General features: G+C 52.7%; 1 protein-coding gene across 1 annotated transcript; it reads left to right on the top strand.

The window, feature by feature from the left end:
• Positions 1-3147: 3147 nt before the first annotated feature.
• Positions 3148-6222, top strand: PHYSODRAFT_262200 (hypothetical protein; the record flags this gene model as incomplete). Its single annotated transcript, XM_009526011.1, has 2 exons — positions 3148-3227; positions 3430-6222. Coding segments are annotated over 2 exons (2873 nt in total), but the record flags the coding sequence as incomplete, so codon positions are not given.
• Between the last annotated feature and the right edge of the window lie 6701 nt (positions 6223-12923).

The following is a 12923-nucleotide window of genomic DNA, read 5'->3' as shown; positions in this document are numbered from 1 at the left end:
GGTGGGCGCGGGTCTCATTGACTGGAGGACGTCATGGAAGGGCTTATTGCGATACGACCCACGAGCTCCGCATTGCTAACGTGTTGCTGGGCAACAGTAAGCAATAGGGTTCTTGTACACAGTACTCGCTCCTGGTCGTATAGCTCGTAGGTCGTGTCCGCTTCACAAAGCACCAAAACGTCAACATCAACTGGCAGCAAAGCACTCAACTTACGTCCTCGCGCCGGAACCGCTCGCGCAGCTCCTACTTATATTACTGGTCTTGATCTACTTGGTCGCTAGCTGCTGCTTGGTCGTCACGTCCACCTTGTTCTTGTCGTGGTCGCTGCCCTTGTCCTTGTCCTTGTCCTTGTCCTGCTGACGTATAACAGGGTTACACACACAAGTGGCTACAGTCACTTGTAACTCTAACAGACACGACATCTGTTAGAGGTTCGAAAGACTTTCTCGACCTTGGTGTAGACACACCAAGGGCTACATACATTTACGATCACCATGACGGGTGGTCCATAGAGACTTAGGATTCCTATTGGCTGAGAGCAGCACCTCTTAGCCAATGAGCGACATGCATAGCATTGGAATTCTGCGAACCAGCCGTTGGCAGATTCCTATCTTAGAATATTACATTTAGATGAAGTCAGAAACATAAAACAAAAATAGCAGTTCTCATCTTTTACCAAAACACGCTACTTGGAGTCTTTATCTTGTTTAAAGTATACTCGTGGATCTCGAGTATACTTAACTCAAGTAAAAGAAACCTACGCTTCCTCATACACGTGCGCATACATGAAAGCCGTAGTAGTGAGCCAAGGTAGGCCCATTACACCTCGTAGCACTTTGTAGTCCGTCCAACGACCGACTACCTGAACGTTCGTACGGAGCTGTACGAACGAGGAGCCGAGAACCTTTTCATGAGCGCGGAGGTGCTCATGGAAAGCTCCACCTCGTCTGCAACTCATGTTGCACGCGCTGACTGCCTCCACCTGTCGGATCCAGAGTGGGAGGCACTCCAACGACTGTCAACAGTCATTGGGGAGGCGGCAGTAGCTGCGATGCTGCGCACGCTATCGCCAACAGAGCAACATGGTGTTGCTCTGGGGTTCATCCTGAAGGAGCAGCGTGATGCTGCTTCCTCTACCACGGTGGCGTCGGAGACGACACCGCGTGGACAATCGTTGAAGCTAAACGTGAGCAACTATGTCGGAAGAGAGGTTGAACCTCTCCTCCGTTGGCTTGTCGAACTCGACACTGCCATGGCGGCTCGACGTATCGTCGACCCGTTGTCGAAGGTTGCGTTCGCCATGTCATGTCTTGGCGGACGTGCAAGAAGTTGGGCGTATGGACGCCGACTCTCGGATCCTACGTGCTTTAGCACGTACGAGGGTTTCAAGTAAGAGTTCAGACAAGCGTTTGAGCCACCGCAAAACGAGTTCCGGTCGAGGGCGGAGTTCCTCGACCTGCAGCAGGGCAAGCATGATGTCCATCCTTACGCTCAGAGAGCACGTTACTTGGTCTCGAACATCGTGACCAATCCGATCGACGAGGCGACCACGTTCATGAAGGGGCTGAGAGATTGGCCTGTGAAGACCTATCTCTTCCGTGAGTACCCGAGTACTCTCGAAGCTGCAATTACTCTTGCAATGCAGGAGGAGTTTAGCCTGCGGCAGGCTAAGCTGCATGCACATATGCCGAGGCCACAGCCACGCCCGGTAGTGAGGACGGGAGGCCCAGAACCCATGGACCTCTCGAGTGCTGCAACTGCTGGACCCCAGCAGTCGCAGGGAAACAATGTGCGATGCTACCGTTGCGGTAGAGTCGGTCACTTTGCTCGGGAGTGCACGGCCCCCGTGCACCAGCAGGGTGGCTATCGCGGCGGTGCCCGGCACCGTCGCAACCAAACAAAAAATGCTGGACGCCAGTAGGCGCGGGGCGCCCTACTGGTAATGCAGTTCCGCGTGTCGACCTTGGATACGCGACACTGAGGACTGCAGCCCCCAGTGAGGTTCATCCTCACTGCAAGAACCAAGATGACAAGCCTGACCTTGTCATCCTGAATGTGAACTCGATGAGAGCAAGCAGCTCTCTCCGTGCTTTGGTAGATTCTGGCGCGTCGAAGAACTTTGTTCGACTGCGAAGTCTATCAAGGCTTGACTTCGAGGATTTAAAGATACCTCGAAGTATGTTGGAAGTGCGATTGGCAAAGGGTGCCGTCGTGAAGACCGAGAAGCGCATGGTACGCGTGCGCTTCACGTATGAAGATCAAGAGTTTGTCGAGACCTTTATCGTCCTGGATCTGGACGATAAGTTTGACATTGTATTGGGCATGCCGTGGCTTGCACGGCATGATCCGGTCATCGATTGGGAGAAGCGCACTCTCGTGCGCTTCGGTCGCGACAGCGGAACAGTGAGCGATGGCCCTGTTGCCGCTACGCACGCACCGACAGGTGCGCGCGACTCCCCACTCGAGACAGCGCCTAATGCCGCTGTCCCGGAGCGCCCTGGGCGCGCAAGAGCACGCGCGCAAGAGCAGCTAGCGTCGGCGTTGCCGCCGACAGCTAATGAAGGAAATGTGTTGACCTCGGAGGTCGACACCCGCTTTTCAGCGAATCAGGAAGAGTCTCCAGCCTCAAGGGGCACGGATGACGCAGGCGAGTCACACGCCTCAGCCGTGGAGGCTGACGCGAATCTGATTGGATCAGGTCTGGCCAATAATAAGAGCCAAGGTGATGAAACGCCGTCGACTCCGGGAGTCGATGGCTTGGGTGAATTTGATTCGTCGGCTCGGGGAGCCGACGCACCCTCCGTAATGGAGGGCTCCACCAATGACAGGCGTCGAGGTAAAGATGGCGTGTCGACTCCGGGAGTCGACGCTGTAAGCGGTGCGGACGGTTGCAAACGTTCCGCACCGGAAAAACTTGCATGCTGTCGTGCAGCCGGGCTGCACGACGAAGCGCCGGGCGACCAAGCCGGGCTTGAAGTCGCTCGCCCGCGGGACGAACCCGCCGGCGGTACTGAAGAAGAACACCCGTCCACGGCTGGGCCTGGACGAGGTCAAGAACCAAGCGGAGCCGGGCTCCGCAAAACAAGAAGACGGCGCATGCGAAAGTCGCTGCGCAAGTCTCGCCCTGGGCCGAGACGCTACAAGGAATGTCTCCCGGGCAGACGGAGGCAGAGAAGCCGGACGTCGAGACGTTGAACATCTTGACGCGTACCTGTGCCGGGTTCCGGTACAGGGAGATGACTCTCGCTAACCCTCCGACGCAAGCGTCGGAGTTGACTTCGCTTCCAGTCATGAGCTGGAAGCGCTTCGCGGGTGACTTGCACGATGGACGCATCGATCAAATATGCATTCTCTCGGACGCCGAGAGAACGAAGAGCGAGAATGAAGAACTGAGCCAGTTCTTCATGGAGACCCGAGGACACTCTCAGTGCGAAGACGAAGAAGGAGCGCTTTGAAGAGCAGAGCTGGGACTCGTTTTCAACGAGTCCCTACTACGAGATCTTACGGGAGTACGCGGACGTACTTCCGGAAGAGATTCCTGCGGAGCTTCCGCAGGACAAGGGCATCCAGCACGAGATTGATCTCGTGCCGGGGACGAAGTACTGTGTCACGCGGCAGTGGCCACTGCCGCGAGAGCAGGTCAAGGCGATCGACGGCTTCTTTGAGAGTCGTCGCAAAGCTGGACAAGTGCGGGAATCGAAATCCCCGCACAGTGCTCCGACGTTCTGTGTCAAGAAGCCACAGGGCGGTTGGCGCATCGTTCATGCGTACAACAAGCTGAACGATGCGACGATTCCGGCGCAGACACCGATACCGCGAAAAGATGTCATCATCGATTCGATGGCCAGGAGCACTATCTACAGTGCTCTTGATCTGCGCGATGGGTTCTATCAGATCCTCATGCGTGAGAGCGATATCCCTCTCACGGCCGTGAGCACGCCGAGCGGCATGGTCTGGGAGTGGCTAGTGATGCCGCTGGGTCTGAAGAACGCCCCTGCGACCTTCAACAGGTGCGTGACGCACTTGTTGCGCTCGGTGCGCGACTTCGCACCGAGCTACTTCGACGATGTGTTCGTCCACAGCCGGGCTGCGGACGGGATGAGCGATGTTGAGATGCACAAGGTGCATCTCCGGAAGCCGCTTGCGCTCATGCGCAAGCACAAGCTCTATGCGAACCTGAAGAAGTACATCTTCGGGGCGAGCGAGATACCCGTGCTCGGGTGTCTCGTTGGGAAGAACGGTGTCCGCCCTGACCCTGAGAAGGTCAGAGTGATCAATGAGTGGCCGACGCCGTCGAACGTCAAGGAACTGCGACAGTTCCTTGGCATGGTCACGTACTTGTGCAAGTACGTGAAGGACTACGCGGGCATGATACGCCCGCTGTCACAGCTCCTGAAGAAGGACGCCGAGTGGGTTTGGACTGCTGAGTGTCAGCAGGCCTTCGATGCAGTCAAGCGGGGCTTGACTGAGGCGCCGATCTTGGCGGTGGCCGACCAAGATCGCCCGTTCCACGTTGTGTGCGACGCATCCGACTTCGCAATCGGATGTGCCTTGATGCAGCACGATCACGAGGGCCGTGATCGTGTCGTCTACTACCAATCGCGTCAGCTGAAGCCAGCTGAGCGCAACTACCCGGTTCATGCCAAGGAGCTCCTTGCCATGAAGTACGCACTTGCGAAGTTCCGAGTGTATCTACTCGGAAGCAAACCGTTCGTGGTCTATACGGACCACGCGTCGTTGCGGACGGCTGTGAAGTCGCCGCACATCTCCCAACGGATGGCAAGATGGCTCTCATTCTTCGCAGAGTATAACTTCCGGGTTGAGTACAATCCCGGAAGACTCAATGTGGTGGCCGACGCGCTCTCGCGTCGACCTGACTACGCCACGACTGATGCCGACGTCAATGCCATTGACGCCATGCGATCGAGCACCCCGACGTCGTCACTGTTGGACGACGTGAAGGTCGCGTACGCGCACGACGCGGACGCGAAGCTCTTGCTGGCCTACGGCTCAGCGCCTTCTGACCAAGCTCGTCAGAAGCTGCCGAAGCATCTTCGTGCTCGTGCACACCGTTACCGGGAGCACGACGGGTTATTACTCTACAGTGCAGTCGACGACAACGCGGACCGCGTTGTCGTGCCCAATGACCATGTCCTGCGACTCAGGATCATGTATGAGTATCACGATGCACCGACTGCGGGGCATCCGGGCCGTGAGAAGACATACCTTCTTCTCACGCGAGACTTCTACTGGGCCCACCAGTATAAATGGGTGCGCAAGTACGTCCGTGCTTGCGAGGTTTGTCAACGTGTGAAGCATGCGCCTTTCGCGCAGGCTCCCTTGCAGTCACTGCCGACTCCGTCGGAGTGTTGGCAGTCCATGTCTTTGGACTTCGTGTTCAGTCTTCCCCCGGACAGCCTGGGGAACACGGGCATTGTGGTCTTTGTTGACCGCTTCAGCAAGATGGTACATCTTGCTGCGGTACCCGCTGAAGTGACTGCGAAACAGACGGCGCGTCTGTTCGCTGACATGGTGTTCAAACACCATGGCATGCCGATCGACATTGTGTCGGATCGAGACCCGCGCTTCACTGCGCACCTGTGGCAAGAAGTGTTTACACTTCTTGGGAGTCAACTTTCGATGTCGACTGCGGACCATCCGCAGACGGACGGGCAGACCGAGCGCGTGAACCGCGTGCTCGTAGACGTGCTTAAGAGCTACGCTCACTCGTTCCAACACTGGAGCGAGTGCCTGCCGATGGCGGAGTTCGCCATCAACAACTCGGTACATGCCTCGACCGGGCATACACCGTTCTACGTGAATGCCATCAGGCACCCACGCCTCCCGAGTCTACTCGGGATGGTGGCTCCTTCCTTAAGTGGGGGAGGATCTATGACTGCAACGCAGCAGCCGCAGAATGCCGCTGACACTTGCACAGTGTCAGCCGCGACTACGCGCAAGGAGAAGAAGAAGAAGCACGCGCCTGTGCCCTGCACAGACGCCGACAAGCGCAAGAAGAAGAAGAAGAACGGGTCTGTGCAGGGCACAGACACCGCGAAGACGAACGCAGAGGCCGGGCCTACTGCTAGAAACGAGCTGAACGAGTTCAGCACGGACGCAATCAACTTCGTGCAGCGCAGACAAGCCGTCATTCGGTTTGTCCAAGAAGCTATCGCAGCTTCTGTCGACCGACAGAAGCTGAACGCAGACAATGTTGGTAGGGGCAACACTAATGAATTCAAGAAGGGTTCATTGGTTTTGTTAGCAACTCAAAACCTGCCTAAACATACAGTTTCTGACTTCGGGGCGAGCAAGCTCGCTCCGCACTTCATCGGGCCGTTCACGGTGTTGGTACGGCATGGCAACGCCTACACGCTAGATATTCCATCTAGCAGGCGCCTCCATCCGACCTTTTACGTCGGGCGGTTGAAGCCATACCGGCAGCACGAGCCAGCTAGCTCGGCTGGCCCGAAGCGGAAGCCCCAGTGGGAACGAACCTCTGCTCCAGCGCGTGAACGCGCTGGGCCAAGCGTGCGACGCGACCTCCCACGTCGACGGAGATGTCCGACGCGGTCTGCGAGGCCTGAGCGACTTGAGCTCTCAGGATCGCCACCTCCTGCTTCAGAGCGGCGAACTCCCGGCTCTGATGCTGTTCCACAGCAGCGCGCGAACGCTTCGAGCTCGAAGCGTCCGAGTCGTCTCCTTCACGAGGGCGTCTCGACCCGGCATGCGGGTCGAGACTATCGCTGTCGATAGACTCCTTGCGCTTGCTAGAAGAGGCCTCGCCCTCTTCCATCTCCACGTCGCCGTCCTCGTAGTCAACGGCGTCGTTGACTACAGAAGGAAACTTCAAGGACAATCTCCGGCTGGGTTGTCCCCGCCGCAGCCTTTGCAGCGAGCACATCGCGCTTTGCCTGCTGGCGCGCATGGTACTGAACAACAGAGAGGTTACCCTCTGTTGCGGCGGCGGTCTTCTTCTGAGGCGAGCTCATTGCGGAATGAGCTCGAGTTTTCCTTCTCCCAACGTGAAGAATTGACGAATGGTCAATTTCCTGATTGACGTGCCGTGACTCGGCGCGTCTAACCTTGAGGGGGGGATGGTGTAACAGGGTTACACACACAAGTGTCTACAGTCACTTGTAACTCTAACAGACACGACATCTGTTAGAGGTTCGAAAGACTTTCTCGACCTTGGTGTAGACACACCAAGGGCTACATACATTTACGATCACCATGACGGGTGGTCCATAGAGACTTAGGATTCCTATTGGCTGAGAGCAGCACCTCTTAGCCAATGAGCGACATGCATAGCATTGGAATTCTGCGAACCAGCCGTTGGCAGATTCCTATCTTAGAATATTACATTTAGAGGAAGTCAGAAACATAAAACAAAAATAGCAGTTCTCATTTTAACCCAAAACATTATTTGGATCGTTTATTTAGATTAATCTATACTCGGAGGCCCGAGTATAATTAACTCTAATTTAAACTAAGCTACGCTTCCTCACATACACGCGCACACGTGTAAGCTAAGTAGTGAGCCAAAGTAGGCCCATTACATTTACCAAAACACGCTACTTGGAGTCTTTATCTTGTTTAAAGTATACTCGTGGATCTCGAGTATACTTAACTCAAGTAAAAGAAACCTACGCTTCCTCATACACGTGCGCATACGTGTAAGCCGTAGTAGTGAGCCAAGGTAGGCCCATTACATGACGCTACTTGAGCTCGACACTGCTTGTTCGTGAGGTCGCGAGAGTTTTCGATTGAGCGACGCTTGAGTTGCTGCTCTTCGGGCGCTCGCACTCAGCTGGATACACACCTGTCCGTCGCGTCCGCTGCAAGATCGCTTGTGTAGCCCACGCCGACGATAGCTTCAACTTGAGCTCGATGTACACCTGAAAATCACCTCTGCTTACTCTACAACGTCAAGGACCGCTCCTCCCTGAATACTAACGTAGGACAGGCACCGGAAAATCTGTTCCGCTTCGTCAGCATCAAGGGGTTTGCCGGGACGTGCGCATGGGGGTTGCTACACCACCGTGATGTACTTATGTATGAGCGGGTGGTAACTATCACGGACGTGCAGGGCCACGAACACACTTACCACACCTCGCAGTTCATCAAGCGACCGGAGTGGTCGTTAGGATTCATGCCCAGCATTCAACGCCAGCGTACCGCTTCATGCTATCTGTACCGACAACACAAGTGCACCAACAAGACGGAGATTTTCCTGTGGGGATCCATCCTCAACTTTGACTCAGCTCCGGAGAAGGCCATCCAGCTCGGCGTAGCCAGCACCTGGCTCATCATCGTCCATAGTCTTCGTGTCGGCTTAGCCAAGAAATTCAGCGCACTCATGGACGAAGCCGATAGCCGCCACTGGATGCCCTCCAGGTAACGTCACTCGTCAACTTTGCTGGTCCCGAGGCAAAGCAAACGGTTGATCGTCGTGATGTCTTCCGTGCGTAGCACGAATTGCTACGTCTGTTACCGCCGAAAGCCGAAGCTCGGGTCGCACGCGCTTTGCTCAGGCTGTCACCAGGTGCGCCCGCTGCTACATCTGCATCTGTGAACAAATTCATTGCGAAGGTCGTAATTTCAAGTCGCAGACTGACATTTGTTTGATATTGGGCAGAGCGTGTGCAAGGACTGTTTCGAGCAGCACCACGTCTTCGAGCTCAGCAAGTCCGGCCGAGCCAAGAAGCGGTTGTTCTGCGCCATGTGCGTCAAGAAGGTCACAGGCAAACCACATATAGGCCCCGGGCTAAGCAAGATCTGCACCGACAACATGAACACCAGCGGACGATGTGGGCGCTATTTCAGCCGTATATTCAGATAGCTTCATGCAGTTGCCTTCAGAACAGACACTGAATGCGAGTCGCGTGTGTGCCACTACACTGTACAGACAACGACAGGTGAATTTACAGACGATCTTTGTCAAAGATGTTCAATCGCAAAACGCATTCGTCTACACGTGAGCGTTCTTGAAAATTTGCAACAAGATGTCGATGGCTACTGGCCATCATCAACTTGACGGGTCAACACTGTTGACAGTAGTCCATTGTGTGGTGATCCTGCACCGTGCAATTGAAAGTGAACTTGCTTAGGAGCGTGTCGTATGCGACCGGGGCCACATGAGCCTCAAGTACATATGTACGCAACGCGTACGATGCACTGTACTTACGAATGGCGTTGCAGCACTGTTCTCAATTCAACACTACCGTATCGCATGCTCAAAACGTGGTCTTAAGTTCTCCAAATATCACTAGCAATGATGGTCTTCAGGCGAAAGTGTGATCTGTGGATACCGGTCGGGGCCGAACATGACTATGGTGATACTGTACTATCGAGAACTTCTTTCGCAGTAAATTGCGTTGTGAACGCTGTGAGTCATACGTCGTACGGCTCGGACGGCGGACATCTTAAACCGATGCCAGCTCAGCACCAGAGACAGTCGGTTCATTCGCAGGACTCAGCACAACTCAACGCGGGGCCAGCGTGACACCGAATACCCATCAGTTGCTGCCTTACCAGCGTCACGATCAACCGTTGGTGGACTTTTCGACGACCGACTCATGGCAAGTGCAGCGCTGGCTGGCTGATTTTTCCGAGGATACTTATCAGCCGTTTTGGGGCAATGTTGTTCATTGACGTCGACCAGCCGAGTAAGGGTGTGGTGAGGCGGGTTATCGATCGAAGGCGAATTCGAGAATGAGCTATCTGAAGGCGCAAGCGGCTGGTCGCTGCCCACCGCCCTTGGCGTCTGCTCCGTAGATATCCTAATGGTTTCGAAACTCCTATCTTCTATCCGGAAACCGGAACATCCTTCGAATGTTCCCCAGGTATATGCGGGATGCGTCAGGTTAGGACTTCAGTCCTAATTCCTAACATGAGTCAAATTAGGACTTCAAAAAAGTTAAGGTTAGGACTTTCGCTTGCTTGACTTGATTAAAGTAAAGTTGTACCACAAATTGTGCGATATAACGAAAACGTGGTACACAATAATGAAACCAAGTTAACAGATATTTGTGTCCTGCGGAATGCTCTGTCCGATTGAGGTCAAGCATTCGTGCGGGGCAGCTAACACTGAATTCGCTCGAGCACGACCAAACGTGTGTTGGCAAATGAAACCATGGCCTGTCAATTGATCAATGACAATGAACTCCCCAAAATCAGCAGTGCAAATACACTACAGCTGGGTTTACACAGTATAGATCGAGTTGACTGAGACGATGTGGAGTCAGTAAGAACCATCAGCTTTATATTTTGCTAAAGGGAGGAGTTTAGAAGTGCTGTGGGGGCTTTACGAAGGTCTGAGCACGAGATTATACCCAAGTAGCGGGGTTTCGCCCTTGTCAACCTTCAAGTGCGCATGCAGCCATCGTATCCCGTTAGGATTTCTAAAACCTTTATAAAAGGACTTTAGCCTGACTAAGTACGAAATTCATAACCTGACGCACCCCTGGGATCCCGAAAATACAATATATACATATTGGTTTTTTGCTGTAGAAACGAAATACGTATTTTTTAAATGTATCAACATCAAAAAATAAATATTTTTCATGATATTGAGGAGTTTTATTACATGTCTCCATACTTAAAGCAAGTGCTTGGGCATCTGCAAAATAACTATTGATGTTCTTCCGGAAGATTACAAAATAAGTTATTGGTACCAAAAAAAATATTGAATTGAATATTTCTTTTCGTGTCCCTAGTGTTCAGTTGTAAACAGACCGCGAAATGAAGATTCGACCAAGAATCGTAGTGTATCCATCGTCCCCTGCTCCCTTGCATGTAATACAGGTGATAATACACGTACCAAGACTGAATCAAAGTTCCATGTGCGCAGGTAATTTACTCCTGTGTTAAACTTCTTCACCACTCTATCATTCAACGGTCTAAAAAGGTAGTGCTTATGTACTGGTTGGTACTTAATGAGTATCATGATTGCTATAGTGTGGGTCCTGACTCGAGTCAACACCAAATTTAGGACCTAATCGAAATATCTGCTTCAGCTGTTTTCATTCGGAGATAATCATAGAGCACTAGACAAGGAACGAGGACAAGGGACTCAACATCACCAACATGGGGAAGCGCTCGAGGGTCTCAATCCGCTCGTACGTGGCAGCAGTGTCTGTGAGAGCGCTGTCTGAAACGACAAGCGCAACTAATGTCGATGTGCAAAATGAGATAGACGAAAGTGAGCGTGCAACATTCCAGGCAACACTGGACACGCGGCCGATTAATACCAAGCGAAAGTATGAAGGCTACTAGCGCGAGTTTGTCGACTGGTGCACTTCTCGCAGGTTTCGTGACCGCGACACTGTGACGGGGAAAAACTTCATCTTTTCCTATCTACCACGGTGATAGGACGAAAGTCAAAGAAGAACAGCGAAAAGACAATCGGTAGGTCCACTGTGTGCGGTTATGTTAACGCTGTAGTTGATCTGTACAACCAGCAGGTCACCCTCCGCACCAACGCCAACCCACATCCACGAACGAATGCCGTAAAGCAACATATCAAGAACGTACTGGCGAAGAGTACCGAGACCAAGAAAAAGAACTACGAAGACAGGGGGATCGGCTCTTTGCTGGATGGTTACTCATGGGAGCAGCAGTTCCAGCACCTTGTGATGCTTTCCGGACCCTTTACGATCTACGTGGACGTGCAGCCTTTTTACTTTCCCACTTTGGACTTTTGCGTGGTGAAAATGTGCGTGATCTAGAATTTGCGGATATGTTTTCTCAAAAGTTAGATGGAGAGGGATATCAACCGTACACCGCGCTGGTCCTAATGTTTCAACACGGGAAGACCAACACGTTTGGCAAGTTGCAACACGTTGGTTATATGCGCAACAAGGACGTGAGGATTTGCCCTGTTGGTGCAGCTGCGCTATATTTTTCCAGTTGTTCCACATCAATCGTGAGCCTTTTCCGTCGCTTAAGAAGTCGCAAGATTGGTACGATATTAAGTTGCTATGGACACGATCCATCACGTACGACATCCACAAAAAAAACTATGAAGCTGTATTCGACTACCTGGGACTCTCCTTCTATAAAAAACCCACATCAATCGTCAACAACCGGTTCTTTAGAAATGATGTACCGAATATTTGGTACAATTGGAAGGACACTTCACGACGGGACTATATGATCATTAAAGTTGATGGGACCCGTTCTCCTCCGTTCTCAACACTTTGGGGGAATAAACACCTTCCCCGTCTACAACACCCCTACTCGCTTTGTAGTATGCTACTACAGTCTGCCCCGGCAAATCAAGAAAGGTCGGACCAATAGAAACTGCGAGGTTGCGAAACTTGCAAAGGGCTTGACAGAAGTGCCAATGTACTGAATTACTAAATTAATGTAAAGTGGCGCCTCGTCTTGTACCGTCAGCTTAGTTTTCATTGAAAACTTTTCAAGCAGAGCGCGGTCGAAGGCACCATTGAACTTCAATTTGAAGGGGGTCGGCGATATAATATCGGGAAATGTACAGCCCATGTTTTCGGATTGGAGGGGGTGAAATGGCCCGCAAATCTATCGTGATGCAGAGACCAAATCGGCATCAGTCGCGTTTGAGAAGCATGAACAACCCGCAAACGTAGCCCCGAAGCAAGGCTTAGGTCTACGGTTCCCTGCCTAGCGCTGGGCCGGCCTTCTAAAGGTTTTAAGGACAGGTAGAGCCACATTTAGCAGCTCGATTACCCAGTTCCCAGGGATTTGCAATAGATTTGGGTGCCATGACACCCGTCCTGAAAACCAAAACATGGATGTCCATGATTTCAGCATGTTTTACATGTTTGGATATCTTACTTGGTTTTAGTATGTCTTTATCCCTAACCCTATTCCGAAACATGGGCTGTAGGGCCAGCCATATAATATCGCCGATATTCTTGTGTTTGTACTTGTACACGTAGTG

The sequence above is a fragment of the Phytophthora sojae genome, assembly GCF_000149755.1.
Source record: "Phytophthora sojae unplaced genomic scaffold PHYSOscaffold_3, whole genome shotgun sequence".
NCBI lineage: Eukaryota > Oomycota > Peronosporomycetes > Peronosporales > Peronosporaceae > Phytophthora > Phytophthora sojae.
Note: the sequence above shows the minus strand (reverse complement) of the source record. Positions and strands in the feature narration are given on the sequence as shown.